General features: G+C 50.3%; 1 protein-coding gene across 6 annotated transcripts in view; it reads right to left on the reverse strand.

Moving 5' to 3' along the window:
• Nucleotides 1–16431, reverse strand: part of LOC144933765 (transcription factor Sox-5-like) — a 298948-nt gene that overhangs the window by 165210 nt on the left and 117307 nt on the right. For all 6 annotated transcript variants that reach the window (XM_078858849.1, XM_078858848.1, XM_078858847.1 and 3 more), the window contains exon 5: nt 9296–9468. In XM_078858849.1, coding sequence (XP_078714975.1) covers nt 9296–9468 — 173 coding nt within the window. The remainder of the gene's footprint in view (nt 1–9295; nt 9469–16431) is intronic.

The following is a 16431-nucleotide window of genomic DNA, read 5'->3' on the forward strand; positions in this document are numbered from 1 at the left end:
GACAAGTGGGAAGGCAGTCCGAACTGGTGCCAGCAATCGCCAAGCTGTATGCGGAAGGAAACCAGAGAAACCGGAGATAACCCCACGCTTGCGACAGTGGTACCACTCAACCCTCACACTGATGGAAATTAACCCACTTGCTGTACTGCCATCAGACCATGGCCGTGAGCCAGGAGGACAATGCGCTGCCGAGGCGGAGCAGTCACGCGGAACGTTTACTCGCGGCGGGAGGAAGAGGATGGGAAGGGAAACCGCGATGGAAAGCCTTCTGTTTTCTGTAATCTCAACATCTTTAAAGCTAATTGCACAATTACCACCACGACACAAGTCTCATCCGCCCACTCCGGCGCAGCCCAAGGCGCCACGGTAACGGCGAGCGGATGAGTTGCGTGCCACAAGCGGCGCGTGAGGCTCGGGGCTCTATCTCCTCAGCACGGCGAGGTCGAGAGGGATCCGCGAAGACCACGCGTGTGCGATTGTGGTCTCACAGCCTTAATTCACTCTGTGTCGGTATCCCTTTCCCATTGATTTAAAATGTAGAAATGAAATCCCGCACTGGTATTTAAGTTCCTTGTATATGTTCCTTTAAAAAAGGTTTAACCTCAATGTTCGCCTTCCCTGCTCACAACCGCATGCACGGAACTTACGATGACGAGCCGCCGGACGACGATGATGCGAGTAATACGAGCACTACGAACGTACTTCTCGCGCGTAAACCTTCCCCGTGAACGCTTCCCTGATGGGTCTCTCCTCTTCCTCCGCACCCCACCATCCCCCACTACCCAAGGGAGCCCCCTTCTCATGAGCGGTACTCATTTTATTGACCCCAGGGGAATGATGGGCCGTCGCCCCAAACCGAGATTTGAACTCATGGCATCCAACTGTAAATCAAGTGCCACCTGGTTCTCATGCAAACTTCATAAATAATTTCAAATGTCTCGTTTGGGTTAATAATCACCCTGACAAAATACTGAGTGGCAGTGTCGGATCCAGTAGCTTCCTCCCAAACCAGGCGCAGTGGTGGAGCGAGCGGGCTCTCAATCGGAAACGTTGGGAGTTCAAATCCTGGCTGGGGGGTTGACTCGGCCCGTCTCTGTGGGGTAAAACGAAATGAGTCCCAGTGGTTATCCCATGGATAGACTCGACCCCACCATGGGAATGTAGAAATGCCACCACGAGCTCAGGGCTGTAAACTGGAGATGAGCACTGCCTCGATGGCGAGATGTTAACTACCTCGCCTGGTTGTAGGTTCGAACCCGACCCTGATGCCTGTTGTATATTTGGAGTTTGCAAAGTCTCTTTCCCCGTGGTCGCGTGGATTTTTTTTTCTGGGTCGTCCGGTTCTTCCCTCCATATTCAGAATCAAAATGCATTTCTAGTTTTGGTTGCTATAATACATTTCTACGCGATAAGTTTAGCTATCATTTGTGACCAGGTAGCTTCTGAAATAAAGCTACATTGCTCAGTGGGCCTTACATGGTAAATAAAAAAAAATTTGAGTTTAGTTTAAATCGCTTTGTAAAATTTCTCATTTTGATAATTGAACCCACATTGCGATAAATAATATTGTCATGGTAAATGTTTGATTTGAGTGATGATTTTCCGTGGTGAAGGAGAGGGTGAACGGAGAAGCAAGAATAGAGGTGCCGTGACCGATTGTACGATAAGAGTGGGATGGCGGAGGGGAGGAGGGATTGTTCTTTATTAAAACATTTCCCCTTGAAAAATCCCTTGAGGTGGAACGTTTTCGTTTGCATACGGCATCCGGGAAATGAAGAGGGCATTGTTGATCGTGGGGGTGAAGCTGTGACCATGTTGAGGCAGTAGTGGTTGGAGATATAGAAATCACTATCTGTAAGGAAAGGCCCAGGATAAAGCTGTCTGAGTATTTTTGCTTTTGAGATTGACTTATTTAAAAAATAAACACCTGAGGCGTGCCGTTTTATAACATGCACATAACAAGCGCGTAAAATATAGTTTCCTGCTCCCATAGTGACTTATCGCTTTGTTGACCGGCTGTTTAACGTTAGAAACAACAATCTAAACATCTCCCGAGTGGAGCACAGCGCATTCAACGCTTCTACAAACCGTGACTCATCTGCGTATAATTAATGTGCAGCCTGGCAAATACAATGACCAACTTTCGAACACGATTTCACACTCAGATGATGCAATCGCAAGCCCCTTTAGAGTAATTGACGTTAACTTTGTTCTTATCGGACAATCTGTGTTACTGATAGAGTGTGCACATTCATTTTGTGAATTAGTAATGTTTGATACAATAATACCAGTAATATGTCCGATGTAATCAGCAGACTCGTTTTTATACTCGCTAAACTGGAGCGCAATGCAAGTGCTTTTTCCCTCACCGACCGACACTTGATATGTTATTTAGCTCGTGCGCGTGTGCAACGCGACTGCTTCAATGTGGCCGTTTCATCTCGATAATGAATGTCACCCATCACTGCCACTGCTCTGTTCGTGCACGTGTGTATGGTGCCGGGCATGTGTGCAACGTGAATAGCAGAGCCCGGTTAGCTGTCCTACGATTAGCCCTTGTGTCCTGTGTGCAACATTACAAATGCAAAGAGTGAACAATTACGATGGTTTTCTAACAGAACGGGGTTTAGGTTATGGTTTGGGAACGATGGCATTAAGGGCATCGCTGGAATCTCTCCAGTAATTGCTGCAGTGGCTCATTTCCAGTGGGAACGAGTAACCATCAACCGTTTATTTCCCAACAGTTCCCACCAAAAGAAAGTTGTCTAATTCACATCTGGCTGCTAATTGCCCGCCAGTGCGTTCTGCAACACCGTCACCGAAGTCGGTGTGCGCCTGCGGTGCTGTGGGTGGCACGCTGACGATCGTCAACGTGCTTATCCTGGTTAAATAAAGGATATGTGTGCGAGTGTGTGTGGACCCGATAGACTCACGTGACGCTCCCTCTTTACTCGCACAGCTCCGAGCCGGCGGGAAGTTCTGCCAGGAGGTGACTGCGGGGCACGTGCCGTGCGCAACACGTGCCGTGCGCAACACGTGCCGTGCGCAACACGTGCCGTGCGCAACACGTGCCGTGCGCAACACGTGCCGTGCGCAACACGTGCCGTGCGCAACACGTGCCGTGCGCAACACGTGCCGTGCGCAACACGTGCCGTGCGCAACACGTGCCGTGCGCAACACGTGCCGTGCGCAACACGTGCCGTGCGCAACACGTGCCGTGCGCAACACGTGCCGTGCGCAACACGTGCCGTGCGCAACACGTGCCGTGCGCAACACGTGCCGTGCGCAACACGTGCCGTGCGCAACACGTGCCGTGCGCAACACGTGCCGTGCTGCCCGTTCCACTGCCCCGCTCACCCTCGCCCAGCGTCGCAACGGCACCCCCACCACCCACGCTGTGGTGTTGCCGCCGTTCAGTGCACGCGTGGGTTTGATTGGAGTTTGCGCGTTCTCCCCGTGGTCGCGTGTATTTTTCTCGGGGTCTTCTCTCCACATTTAGAAACTTCCGTTTATAGTATTTGGCTGCTATACATTTCAACATGATAAGCCACTTCGTTGAGCTATTATTTGTGACAGCCAGGTTGCTTCTGAAAAATAGCTATATAGCTCAGTGAGCCTTACCTGGTAAAAAAAATAGTTTAATAGTTTAAAAATAGTTTTTTTAATATATATTGTGTAAAACTGTGTAAAATCCTTCCAGGCAGCGATTTACGTCGCCACCGAAAGTGCGCAGTGCGAAACGTGGAGGATCTGTGCACATCCCCACCGCCAGGCTGTGGTTGAGCTTGAGTTGTACGTTTATGTTATTAACGTGTTTGAAGTAAAGTGTGATTTTGCACGCATTAATTTGAATGTGTGAGAGTGCACGTATGTAATTGTTGGAGTGTTATTTTGCATGTGAATGTTATGTGCATGTATGTTTTTGCGTGTGTGTCTATTGTTTGCTGTCCTGGCCTTACTCTGTGCTCGCTAAGTCTCTTTCAGGCTATATGGGGGATCTATATTTATTAATGGCAGTGGAAGTCTATGTGGGGAGAGTCTTTGTATGTGATTGTGCATGCGTGTGTTTGTTGGCTATGTACGGTGTGAAATACATTTTACATACAGACATAAGTGTGTGTTTGTGAAAGTTTGTATTTGTGATAGCGTGTCTGTGCGTGTGTATCAGTCAGTCGACCTGTGGCACCTGGGTCTGCCCCGTGACCTCCTGCCAGCGGGCGTTCGACACTTCACATGGCCTCAAGGTGCACATGGCCTGGCACAAGCGTCGTGGTGACATCACCGCCACTTAGTGGCGAATGGCGGTTGTTGTTGTGTGGAGCGGTAGTGTAGCGGTTAGCGCGCTGCGCTACAAACCTGGCCACCCGAGTTCGATTCCCGCTCACGGTCAACACCAGTGACAATGATCTGAAACGGTCTTGTAAATATCGCCACTTGGAAGACTAATGCAGTTGGGCGTGGTGCTGGCCACTCACCCCCCCCCCGTGTGCCATGCTGGCCTTCATCAGTGCTCACATCACTTGCCCCAAAAGTATGTTAAGGCTATACGGGGGATCTTTGTATCTGTAATAGTGTGTCTGCGTGCATGTGTTGGTCAGAGCGTGGGTGCGTGTGGACGTAATAATGGTGGACTTAAGGCGAGTCCCGACCACCCCTATGTTCTCACGGAAATGTACGCAAATCCCTTGCCTAAATCCCGTCGGGACTCGAATTAAGACACATCCTGGCCTCCAGCCGAATTGCTAGGGAGCAGTAGTAAGTTGAAGGATTCAAACACAGCTGGGCTTGAACCTAAAGTTGTCACCTGTCTGGATTTGACCTGGACAGTCCGGCATTTGGCATCTGTGTTCGGGTGTGGCAGGAATTGACCTGTACCAAGATCTGGTACTTTATCACAGGATACTGCATTCGACTATATCCATATTTGGTTTCCAGTGGTATTGGTGGCGACCGTAGGTTGACCTCTGACTTGCATCATAAAGCGTCCCTCCGCAGCCATGCCCTACCGACAGCCAACCACACGAGCTGGGGGGCTCTAGACGTCACTGTGAAGCATCGCCCCCCCCCCCCCTCCACAGGCACTGGTTGGGGGTGGCGCTTTGTGCGGGGGGTTGTTGTCCCCTCGCAGCAACGAGGAAGAGGGGGGGGGGGGCAAGCTTGGAGCGGTTTGTACGCGGCAGCACGGCGGTGCGGTTTGGATCATTGCACCGCATTGCTAGTCTGGACCAGGCCGATACACGTTTCGGCAGCTCCAATCTGGTCCAGTCATTTCATTCAGATCCCATGTCCAAAAGAGATTAGAATTTTACAATGTTTTTATGTTGTAATATAAGTGTTTGTACGTATACTGCGATGTGAGGGGTCTCAGAAGGATCTCAACCAAAGTACAAAGAGCAGACACACTGCAGTTACCGAACAATACCACCTGCGTTTCGTTCACCACAGTACTTGTTTTTTTTTATAAATATGCCCAGCATCAAGGAAAATGCTTTTAAGCCATGTCTATTTGGATAAAATCAATTCAGCTTCAGGATTCCGAGGGTACAGACATATTCAACGTCTTCATTTGGCTTTGAATCACCGGAGTCTCAATATTAATCTGCAGGAGAAGCTGGTTTTGGAAGGTTTGGTCAATTGGTTTGCGGGGCGCCGAAGGGACCACGCACATGCAGCGTGGCGACGCGCAGCCTGCGCGGCTGCCCTGTGCCAGAGACGCACACCCGTGGGTGCCTCACTTGGACTCCACCCCAGGCAACCCACCCTCTCGGCCACCGGATTACAAACACGCATATCACCATACGGGGCACATCACCTCTCTCCTCTGGAACCAACCGCGTTGGCTTCGCTGTCCAGACAGGATCCGAGTACGAGCTGCGTGCGACAGTCTTCGAGGTGTTACACTGGATGGCGCCAGCGGATATTAGCCAAACTTTGCCTTCTAGCGGCGAGCATAAGCGAGAGACGTAGTCGCGCTGCGATCCGTGTCATCGGACGCAGTTGGAAAACTGTCCGAGGAACCGAGCATTCCCAAATATAAATGTAGGCTCTTGTGCGCCGGTCCTGCGACATAGAGCAGCCTAACTGCCGAGACCGGACTCGTACCAGCGCTCGAGTCTCGCAAGAGACAACTAGAGATCAGGTTGTTTACCATGTCTTTTCCGTAGTCTTGTACAGTTCTAACCGAAGTATGGTGCCAGACAAGTCATCCAACTCAACATCATTATCATGATGATGTTGAGGACTACCACATTGACTGTTTCATCTCATCCACACTGCATTCAACCACCACACTCCACGTCACAATACCTCTCATTCTGCTTCTTCCCTCATCTTGCTCGCATTTGTAATTCACTCCCATTGACTCTTTCCCCAGGCTCTGATAATAATCCTAATAACCTTGCTCGATTCAAGAAACGTGTTAACTCAGATTACCCATACCAACTTTGAGAATACTGCTGCATATTGCTGGCTGCTTGATGCTTTGGGCCTTCAGCCTTGTACTCAGCAACTCTGTTCAATATATATACATACCTATACATATATACATACCTATGTATATATACATCAGCCTTTGAGTCCTGTGATGTGTCACGACTGCCGATCAAGGACGCTCATTGTCAAGCATGACATGGAGAAGCTCATTGAGAAGCGCGACACCGAGAAGCACGATGCTCTGAAGCGTGCATGGCGGTGGCAATGCCCCAGGTGGAAGGTATTGACTGGGCATGGTGCCGCAAAGGTTGCTTTAGCGTCTCTCCACATTTCAGCGAGCTTAAGGTGTTTTATTAATCGTGCGTGGAATTGCCATGCAAACACATCATATGTGGTTACAATTTAAAATATTAAACGTCAACAGAGTTCCCAGACCAGGGTTTGTACCAACATGGGAAAATACTTTCCACCATATACAATAAATACAAAATGGAGAAACTGTTACACGCATTACTTTCCATTATTACCGCCCTTTTAGCTTATTCATAATTCAGACAACATGTATGTAAAATTAAAGACATTTAAGAATTGTAAGGAATGCACGTGTATCCCAAATGCATGCCAATTAGTGTTTTAATTGAATGTGTTATTAGACATCGATCTGTCATCTCATTCATTACACACACACAGGCGTGCACATTCTATTAATATACCACTGCAGTTTGTGGTGATAACTAATTAACTGCATCTACTGACTCGGCATCGCTCCCGTAAAAAAAAGGTCACACATTTCTCCCACACGAAGACTCGCACAACTGAGAGGTAGGGTGACAGACGCCGAGCCACGTGAACGAGCGAGGCTGTAGAGGGGATGATTAACAAACGGAGCCGAGCCGAGTCCCAAACGCTCGGGAGACGGCGGCCGGTGCCTAGGTGGGGATGAGGACGACCACTGGGGCCCCTCGGCACGTGGCGTGTGCCTTCTTTCTTTTGCACGATGGCCAAGCAAGAGGTACAAAGGCCACAACACATCGACGGAGCGGCCAACAACGAACGGCTCCGTCAACGTCGTAAAAGGATAGGCGTGAACACGTTTGTGGAATTGAAGCAAGGTTATTGATGTGCGAGCTTGGGGATGAGAGAGGATGGGAGGAGGGAATTCCAACGTGTAGCGGTGTGAGGGAAAAAGCATAAAGAGAAGTACGATGACCTGCAGTGTGGTGAGTTTGTGGTGAGTAGTTAGGTGAGTGAGTGCGTTGTTGTGAGTGGTGACCTGCGGTGTAGTGAGTTGGTGGTGAGTAGTTGGGTGAGTGAGTGCGTTGTTGTGAGTGGTGACCTGCGGTGTAGTGAGTTGGTGGTGAGTAGTTGGGTGAGTGAGTGCGTTGTTGTGAATGGTGACCTGCGGTGTAGTGAGTTGGTGGTGAGTAGTTGGGTGAGTGAGTGCGTTGTTGTGAGTGGTGACCTGCGGTGTAGTGAGTTGGTGGTGAGTAGTTGGGTGAGTGAGTGCGTTGTTGTGAGTGGTGACCTGCGGTGTAGTGAGTTGGTGGTGAGAAGTTGGGTGAGTGAGTCCGTTATTGTGAGTGGTGACCTGCGGTGTGGTGAGTGGGTGGTGAGTAGTTGGGTGAGTGAGTGCGTTGTTGTGAGTTGTGACCTGCAGTGTGGTGCGTGGGTGGTGAGTAGTTGGGTGAGTGCATTGTTGTGAGTTGTGACCTGCGGTGTGATGAGTGGGTGGTGAGTAGTTGGGTGAGTGAGTGCGTTGTTGTGAGTTGTAGCACATCTTATAGGAACGATTATGTGTGCTGGTTTCCAGGTCGTGGGTTCTAACAGGCCGATTTGTATTATGTGTCGTACAAATGTCTGGGGGAAGGCACACAAACAGTAATTATTCCATACGAAAAAAAAACTCGCAGAAATGTGGGAAATGGTTGAGAAAACCCCAAATGCAGGCAAATTATTCTCAGTTTTTTTCCCGAGAATATTTAGTTTCAAGTCGAAAAGACAATGAAATGCCGAAGCATGCAGATGTGTGCCAAGCCATCCTTGTGAGGAAATGAAAACTTAATCTGCCTCTGCCACCGAGGAGTGCACACGGTGCATGAGCACATCTCACGGACGGTGGCGCTGGCCACAAGTGGCCGGCTTTGTGAGCGCCCTGCACCGCTGTGTCACGACGCCGCGCGGTGCTTGGGCACTCCCATTCAAGTCAGCTGTTGGCGAGGCTGCCCGTGCCCACGCAGGAGCAGCAGGAGCAGTAGGAGCAGTAGAAGTGTGTTTGCAACTGATTGTTAGCACCCTTAGTTGCACCTTGTTCATCAAAATAAGAGCCAACTTAATTAAAGGGTTGGTTTATAGCCATTGCTTTGTTAATTTTAATTACGTTAATTTGTTTAAAGCTGCACATCGCTCAACGTGCGCTGATTTATAGTTGTCTACCACTGCATGGGTGTTCGCAAGAACAGAAGTCAGAGTGATCTCCAGGTCAACTAGACATCGAGGCATTAGTGCTCATCTTCAAGTTTACAGCCCTGAGTCAGTTGTGGAAATTACCCATCTTATGGTGCGGACAAGTCGCTCCATACGACAACCACGGTTGACTTCCCCGCAACGTGGTTACCATTGTATCTACTGCAGAGGAACGATGGGCTGAGTCAACCTACGACCGGGATTAGAACTCGCCAGCATTCCGATCGCTGGGCCACCCGCCTTGCCTCTCTGATCCGGCGTGCCGGTAACCGCGCACGAGGGACATCGTCATCGCTGTGGAGGACTCTCGCGTCTAGCGCCGTGCGGGCCGCACCGAGTGGCGGCGCAGGGCGGCGGGGAGTGTCGCGCCGCGCGGTGCGAGCGCGGCGCGAGGGGGCACCTGCTCCTGCTGCTGCCTCGCGAGGTCCATCTGCTGCCGCTGCTTCTCGAGCTGCGAGGTGGCCAGCTTCTTCTGCTCGTCGTGGGCGGCCAGGAGCTGCTCGCGCAGGCTGCTCAGCTGGGAGATCATCCCGGCGAGCTGGTGCTCACGCTCCGCCAGCCCCTCCGCCGAGCCTGGGCATGTGGCACACGCACACACACGCACGCACATGCACGGCGCTCGCTTAGCCACACGTCCACCCACCCACCAAGGGCGCTGGAATGCCTCACAGCCTACAGGTGACCTGGGGCTGCCACCTTTCCCACTGTAGAGCAAACCCGGACATATTTCACAGCCAGCATGGCGTTAATTATTAAAACTGAGCGCTATCCTATGAGAAAGTTCAACACAATACAGATACCAGATCTGGGTACAATTCCACTCTTGCCGCACGGACACAGATACTACTTCCCGGACTGTCCAGGTCCAAAGGTGGGAAGTGCATCATGGATGCTTATGCTTGTGGTGAGATTGCAGCATCTTTTACGTCTACTCTTCAGCAGCACAGAATAAACATCACGCTCAAGAAAGTGCATTGCGTGTACAAAAGCCTTAACCAGACCACCAGCCCAAAATAACCGAATGTGTATCTATTTCGTCATTTAGACCCCTAAACTCAAAGATTTGGCTAGGGCTGAGAGAGCTCTGGTCCGCGGAATGCGCATTCCCCGAGTTTGAAGACGAATCTATTTGTTTGAAGCCTGCATTAAAGTTTCCCTTGCCAATGGGTGCTGTTGTGATGCGAGTTGCGTTGCAGGAGGCACCGCGTGCTCGTGAGCGATCCCCCCATGCCCCTCCGGTGCTCAGAGCAACGAGCAGGAGGAGGAGCGATGGCATGGACAGTGGTTGTGCAGAATGCAGCTGAGCAGGTTAATTATCGTGAGGCATTCATCTTCGTCCCCACGCATGCAGTGTGGAATTGTCCTCATCAAGCTGTCATTAAAGAATTATAGGAATAGTTTAAACTCGTATGTAGAATTGCAAAATACATGTTTTTTCTATTCAATGGCAGATCCAATTGCGTTGAGAACACAACGGGTATTAACGTCACTGGGGATGCTCAGAATGTCTGCATGACGGTATTAAACATCTATACACGTTCACATTTCGTGCGGGTTATGACACTTACGGGCATTTTGAAAAATAAAATCGCCCCGTACAATTTGAAACAGCGTTGAAAGCAACAGGTTAAGTGAAAAAATATAAATTTCTATTTAAACTATAGCCTCCATACGGCTTTTAAACCCTGTAATAGAGTGTGAACATTATGATTGAGACACGCATTTAAATCTGCCGCGATGTTGACTGGATTATTTAAATGCATAGCCCACGCATCGCCGTTCCTTTGCTGTTATGATCTCCGACGAGGTTATAGCATCTGGCTCTCGCCAGATCTCAGGCTCACACTCTGTTGATCCCACTGGGTAATTCGACCGTTATCGGGAATTTCCATCGGACAATTACACTTTAAAGGCAACGGGTTGAGAGGTTAGTCTGCACCTTCTAAGCCGAAATGCGACATCGTGCGGAGTTCACATCGCGTGTGGTGTGCGCAAACCCTTTTATGAGCGGACATTTGTTAGCAATAATGTTACTTTATCGTTGTAAAAAAAGAAACGTGTTTTTCAAACTATTTACTCCATTTATCAGCAGTTATCACTTTCCCTTTCATTTTGTTCTTTCAGTAATGCAGCGGGAGCCCATTAGAAATGCACGCCCGGCAGCTCGCTGAGATGATTCTATCTCCGCCTTTGCCGCCGCCGCCGTGTGAACCGCGAGCAGCCGCTGAAGCGCGGTGTGCCCTCTCTCGCATCGCACCGCCGCTCCAGTGTGTGGGCATTCCACCCCCACCTACCCCAGCCCACCCCGCCAACCACCTCCCCACCCAATGAAAGTTTTAAATACAATTATTTTTTCCCACAGTTTATAGCTAAGAATAAAACGTTACGGGGGTCGCAGACATTTTTTTGTCTCCCAGTTTGCGTTTCAGCGAAAGGCTTTTTAAAATGACCTGCAGCACGTTGCGATGCGGGCTTGTTGGCAGCCGTGATTGTGTCTCCTACGGACTGGGGCAGCCAAACATCCCCTCCCGCACCTCCGATTAGCACGGTTGTCTTCATGCAGTGTGCGAAAGAAGTTCAACATACGTACAACAGGAGGAGCGTATCCTCGGTACACCGCTCCCTCTGGCCGCACAAGCTGCGGTGGTTACAAATGATTAAAGTGATACTCTGCTCAAATGACCATTGAGGCATTGGTACTCATCCCTTTACAGTGGTGTACGTTCCACCTTATTTTAGCGGGCATAAGTCTAATCGTACATGGGGCAACCGCTGCTGCTGTTGGCTTTCCCCACAAATTGGCACTCATTTTTTGTTTATCAACCCTGGAGGAATGATGGGCTGAGTCAACCTCCCAAACCAGGATTTGAACTTCTTAATATTACGCGTCCCCAGTCTCTACAATGGCGTGCACGTTGTTGATCGTTATCATTAAGTTTGAGCAGCATCGCAGCACAATCGTGAGAAGAAAGTGCATTTGGCACAACGTGGCAACTTCGCAGAAGCGCCTTCATCCACTGAAACTTTACTTTGCAAATGTAAGTATCGTGTAGCGTTATTTTATTGTGCATAACATTCTTGCACAAGAATTGTAACAAGTTACGAGCAATTTTTTACCGATTTGTAGTAACTTCAGCTGAATCACTCTTTGACAAACAAGCTGCAAGGTAATGGGCAGCGTTGAGTCGTGGCTCTCGCGTTTCTCCGTAATCCCAGGGTCGATGCCGGTCATTGGCGGTGTAGACGGCTGCCCTTTAGCTATGGAAGGGGGGCATGCAGTTGCCCCTGGGAGGGTTCGGCAGACGCTCACCGGCGCTCACCACAAACTGCCCGCGCTTGCGTTGACGTTCTGAACAATGCAGACGCGACGACGTCAAGCACGCGAGAGATGCGCGTGCCATCGTTATCAAGGTCCCATCTCCAATTGTTGACATTTGCAAAAGATAAAGGCATGCTAGATGGCAGACAACTTTACCCATGTCCAGCTCCTACTTGACGATAAGGAGCCCCCTTTGAACGCCCCAAGAGACTGAGATTTACATCGGTTCCTTCGTTGACTAGACGTGAGACAACCACGGAATGAGTTACTCACGCTCGATAATGGGGCGAGCACGACCCAAGCAAGGAAACCGTTTGAGGAATGTCACGTGACGTGATGTATTCAGTCGCGCAATCTCCGAACACATCCATTTAAGCTGTTATATTTAGCTCGTATATATGTCACACGATGGTCACATGAGCGTGCGCGTCATGACAAATACATCATGTAGAGGTTCGCCGTTGCGATGACAAGTTCCCTAGCGTGCCTCCTGCCTGTCTCAGACACGAGCGTGCCCCCTGGTCCAGCGAGGGATTTGACGTCACGTTTCCTGAAAGGACCAGTGGATAGAAAAATTCACAAGCAGCACAGCCTCCCCAATGACACGTGACGCAGCACGACGAAGTGAAACCAGATTTAGCTGAATTCCAAGGTCAGGCGTGGCCAATAATTGTCGTGAAATTCACAACGTTAAACGGAGCCAAACCTCTGGAAGCTGCACTAAGGGGGGGGGGGTGCAGAACACTTCTGGTTGTGAGGGATGTCTGGCATCCTGGAAATAATTAACTATCAGGTACATAACGACATTGGAATTGTCTTTACACGTAACCACAGTAAATAACTAAGCAACAACTACATATTTACAATTTAGCATTGAAAATGTAAAAACGCTTTCGACAATAATGAACCTCATAGTGGGACCCAGGGGTCCCATAAGGCCACGGCTCTCGCATAAACTGCACTGCGACGTCATTGTATGTCTGTCGAAGGCGAACGACACGGCAATATATTCCTCTCGACGAGCTCTACACGATGCGCTAATCAAAGTTTAAAAATTTTGTTTATGACTACGGCAATTTTTGCAACGACGGGTGCTTGGTGAAGAACGAGAGGGTTGATTTCTGGTGGGTTATGGCGTTTATGTGCGCGGTGGGACGGAGTTGCCAACAAAAATAATGAATTACGATTTGTTTTATTCTGGACCCCGGGGTCCCGCTATTAGGTTAAATTCACTGCATGGTGCAGTAGTCTTGATAAAGAGTGCATTAGGTACCACCTACGCAAAAATGTTGTGTTTGGCTTGTACAACGTGGAATACACGTGGATGAATTTCCTTGTTGTACTTTGACTTAATTGACTAATGCCACTTTTAGTTGAACATTTCATTGCAAGACTGAAAGGGATATTTTTCAAAGTATGAGAACAGTGCGACAAAGGGTAGCACGCCTGATACACCGATATTGTTTTTTTTCCTTTTTCGATACGATTCGAGGAAGTTGTCAACCGTAACTAAAAGACGGCCCACGCGTGAAGAATGAGTCGGGCAAAAAGGAGGAGTCATGAACCAGCGGCCCAGCCGCGCACAAACCCTCCCCACCCCGAGCCCGTAGGCAGCACCTGCACCGCAGCTCGGTGGCGCACGCCGGGCTCACAGCTGTGTCGGCGAAAGCTCACGGCGAGCGCTCTCAAATAGGGCAACCTTCCACCTGCCTCCACCAGACAATCGTCAGAGCAGTGTGAAAACAAATCCCTTAATCAGCTGACAAGAAAGTCCAGGACTTAAAAACAGCTAAACAATACCATCAATCAGCAGATCAATACCACTAATGGCCAAACAGTCGCAATAAAATGAATCTTACGCAGATGGTGCGCCAACTAATTTTCGACAGTGAAGTATTTCCAACGGGAACTCGCCGCCGCCACCGCAGAGTGTCGTCCTGCCTCCCTTATTTACCCAAAACAAGAGAGAGAGGGGGGGGCAGGTTGGAGAGTTCCCCGCCATCCACTCATGGAATGAGATTGTAAGCCAGCCGCAGCACACAATGCTCTCGGCCCATGGCGACCAGGCCCTCCACGATTGAAGCCCCACAGGCGCCTCCTGGCCCTGCCCAGTGGTCCCAACGATCACGTTCCCAAGTTTGTAGACGCTTCATCGGCACCCTTCTGTGTGTAATGGGTTCAACTGAGTCACAGATGTAGACTTTGGGACCCGGCGTGGCCGGCTCTGCCCTTGGCCACGTCTACCTTCCAGAATCCTCGGGAAGAATCTGGGTCCCAATCACGTGACCCCCCTACCCCCCTCGTGGGGCCCCTCTGTCAACTTAACCGGTCACGCGTCCTCACGGATCAACCAGAGTGCCATGGCCTCACACAACCTCATCCTTCGGTCGGCACCCACACACCCTGTCCTGTAGGGCCGGCACTGCACCTACAGCCTGGTGCCATCCAACGCTATTATCCAGCGCACACCGTGCCCCTCTAGGGCCGGTACTACACCCACAGCATGGTGACATCCAGCGATGTCACTAGATGTGTAATCGTGCGGGTAGCAGCTATTGTGGCTGAATCGAGGGAAGTTTTTCGCGAGTCACTTTGGGTTAAATTGTGTAGCGGGTGAGTCGAGATGAACCGGTCCAGGGAAGTTGGTACCAGCAGAAGGACGATGCTCGTAAGATGAGTGCAACAAGACGTTGCTGAGCTTCTGACTCTGCAGCTCATGCGTGAAGGAAACTACAGAAATCTATCACGCAAAATAATCATTGCGTTTCTCTACAGTGATACTGATTGTTATTATTACGAGCATATTGCGTCCTTGCCTGTCAACAACATTGGCTTCAGCAAGCCTGACTCTGCTGGTGAGGCACTGAATGTCGAAACTGGCCCAGACTTTCTTTGCATTGAACCAATGTTGCTGATAAGATGTGCTCCCATATTGTCGTGTACACAAGTTGGATGTGTAAAACAATACACGGGACACCTATGGGGAGGAGGCATACTGTCAGATTATTTATTTTGTCACGGAAATATAGGTTGGATAGCATTAAACAGGAGGGTGACCAGACTCCACAGGAACTGAATGATCACGTCTGTTTGGAGTAGCGGACAGCTGCTGACAGACAGAAAGACGGCGATTGCCGTTGCAGGAGTAGTAGTAATATTACACTATTACACGAGATGGAACTTAAAAGGGGGAGTGGTAACTCAGAAGGGATTTGGCTGCTGAACATTCCAGGAAAGGTGCATAACTTTCTAAAGCATCAATGAACAAGAGAAATATACAAATGTAAAATTCACTGAATGGAAACCCCGGGTGTGTCTGCGGAGTGGTACCCACGCCGGCACGGCTCGCGACACCAAACACAACGGAGTGCGGGGGTGAGATCGTGAGTCGGTGCGGGGGTGAGACCGTGAGTGTGAGAGTGTGTGTGTGTCGTAGAGGGGGTGAGAGTGTGTGTATGTCAGTGAGGGGGTGAGAGTGTGTGTGTGTCGGAGAGGGTGTGAGAGTGTGTGTATGTCAGTGAGGGGGTGAGAGTGTGTGTGTGTCGGTGAGGGGGTGACAGTGTGAGTGTGAGAGTGTATGTGTGTCGTTGAGGGGGTGAGAGTGTGTGTATGTCAGTGAGGGGGTGAGAGTGTGTGTGTGTCGGTGAGGGGGTGACAGTGTGAGTGTGTGTGTGTCGGTGAGGGGGTGAGAGTGTGTGTGTCGGTGAGGGGGTGAGAGTGTGTGTGTGTCGGTGAGAGTGTGAGAGTGTGTGTGTGTGTCGGTGAGGGGGTGAGAGTGTGTGTGTGTCGGAGAGGGGGTGAGAGTGTGTGTATGTCAGTGAGGGGGTGAGAGTGTGTGTGTGTCGGTGAGGGGGTGACAGTGTGAGTGTGAGAGTGTGTGTGTGTCGGTGAGGGGGTGAGAGTGTGTGTGTCGGTGAGGGGGTGAGAGTGTGTGTGTGTCGGTGAGAGTGTGAGAGTGTGTGTGTGTGTCGGTGAGGGGGTGAGAGTGTGTGTGTGTGTCGGTGAGGGGGTGAGAGTGTGTGTGTGTCGGTGAGGGGGTGAGAGTGTGTGTATCGGTGAGCGGGTGAGAGTGTGTGTGTCGGTGAGAGTGTGAGAGTGTGTGTGTGTCGGTGAGGGGGTGAGAGTGTGTGTGTGTGTCGGTGAGGGGGTGAGAGTGTGTGTGTGTGTCGGTGAGAGTGTGAGAGTGTGTGTGTATCGGTGAGGGGGTGAGAGTGTGT

Source organism: Lampetra fluviatilis, chromosome 8 (assembly GCF_964198595.1).
Source record: "Lampetra fluviatilis chromosome 8, kcLamFluv1.1, whole genome shotgun sequence".
Taxonomy (NCBI): Eukaryota; Metazoa; Chordata; class Hyperoartia; order Petromyzontiformes; family Petromyzontidae; genus Lampetra; species Lampetra fluviatilis.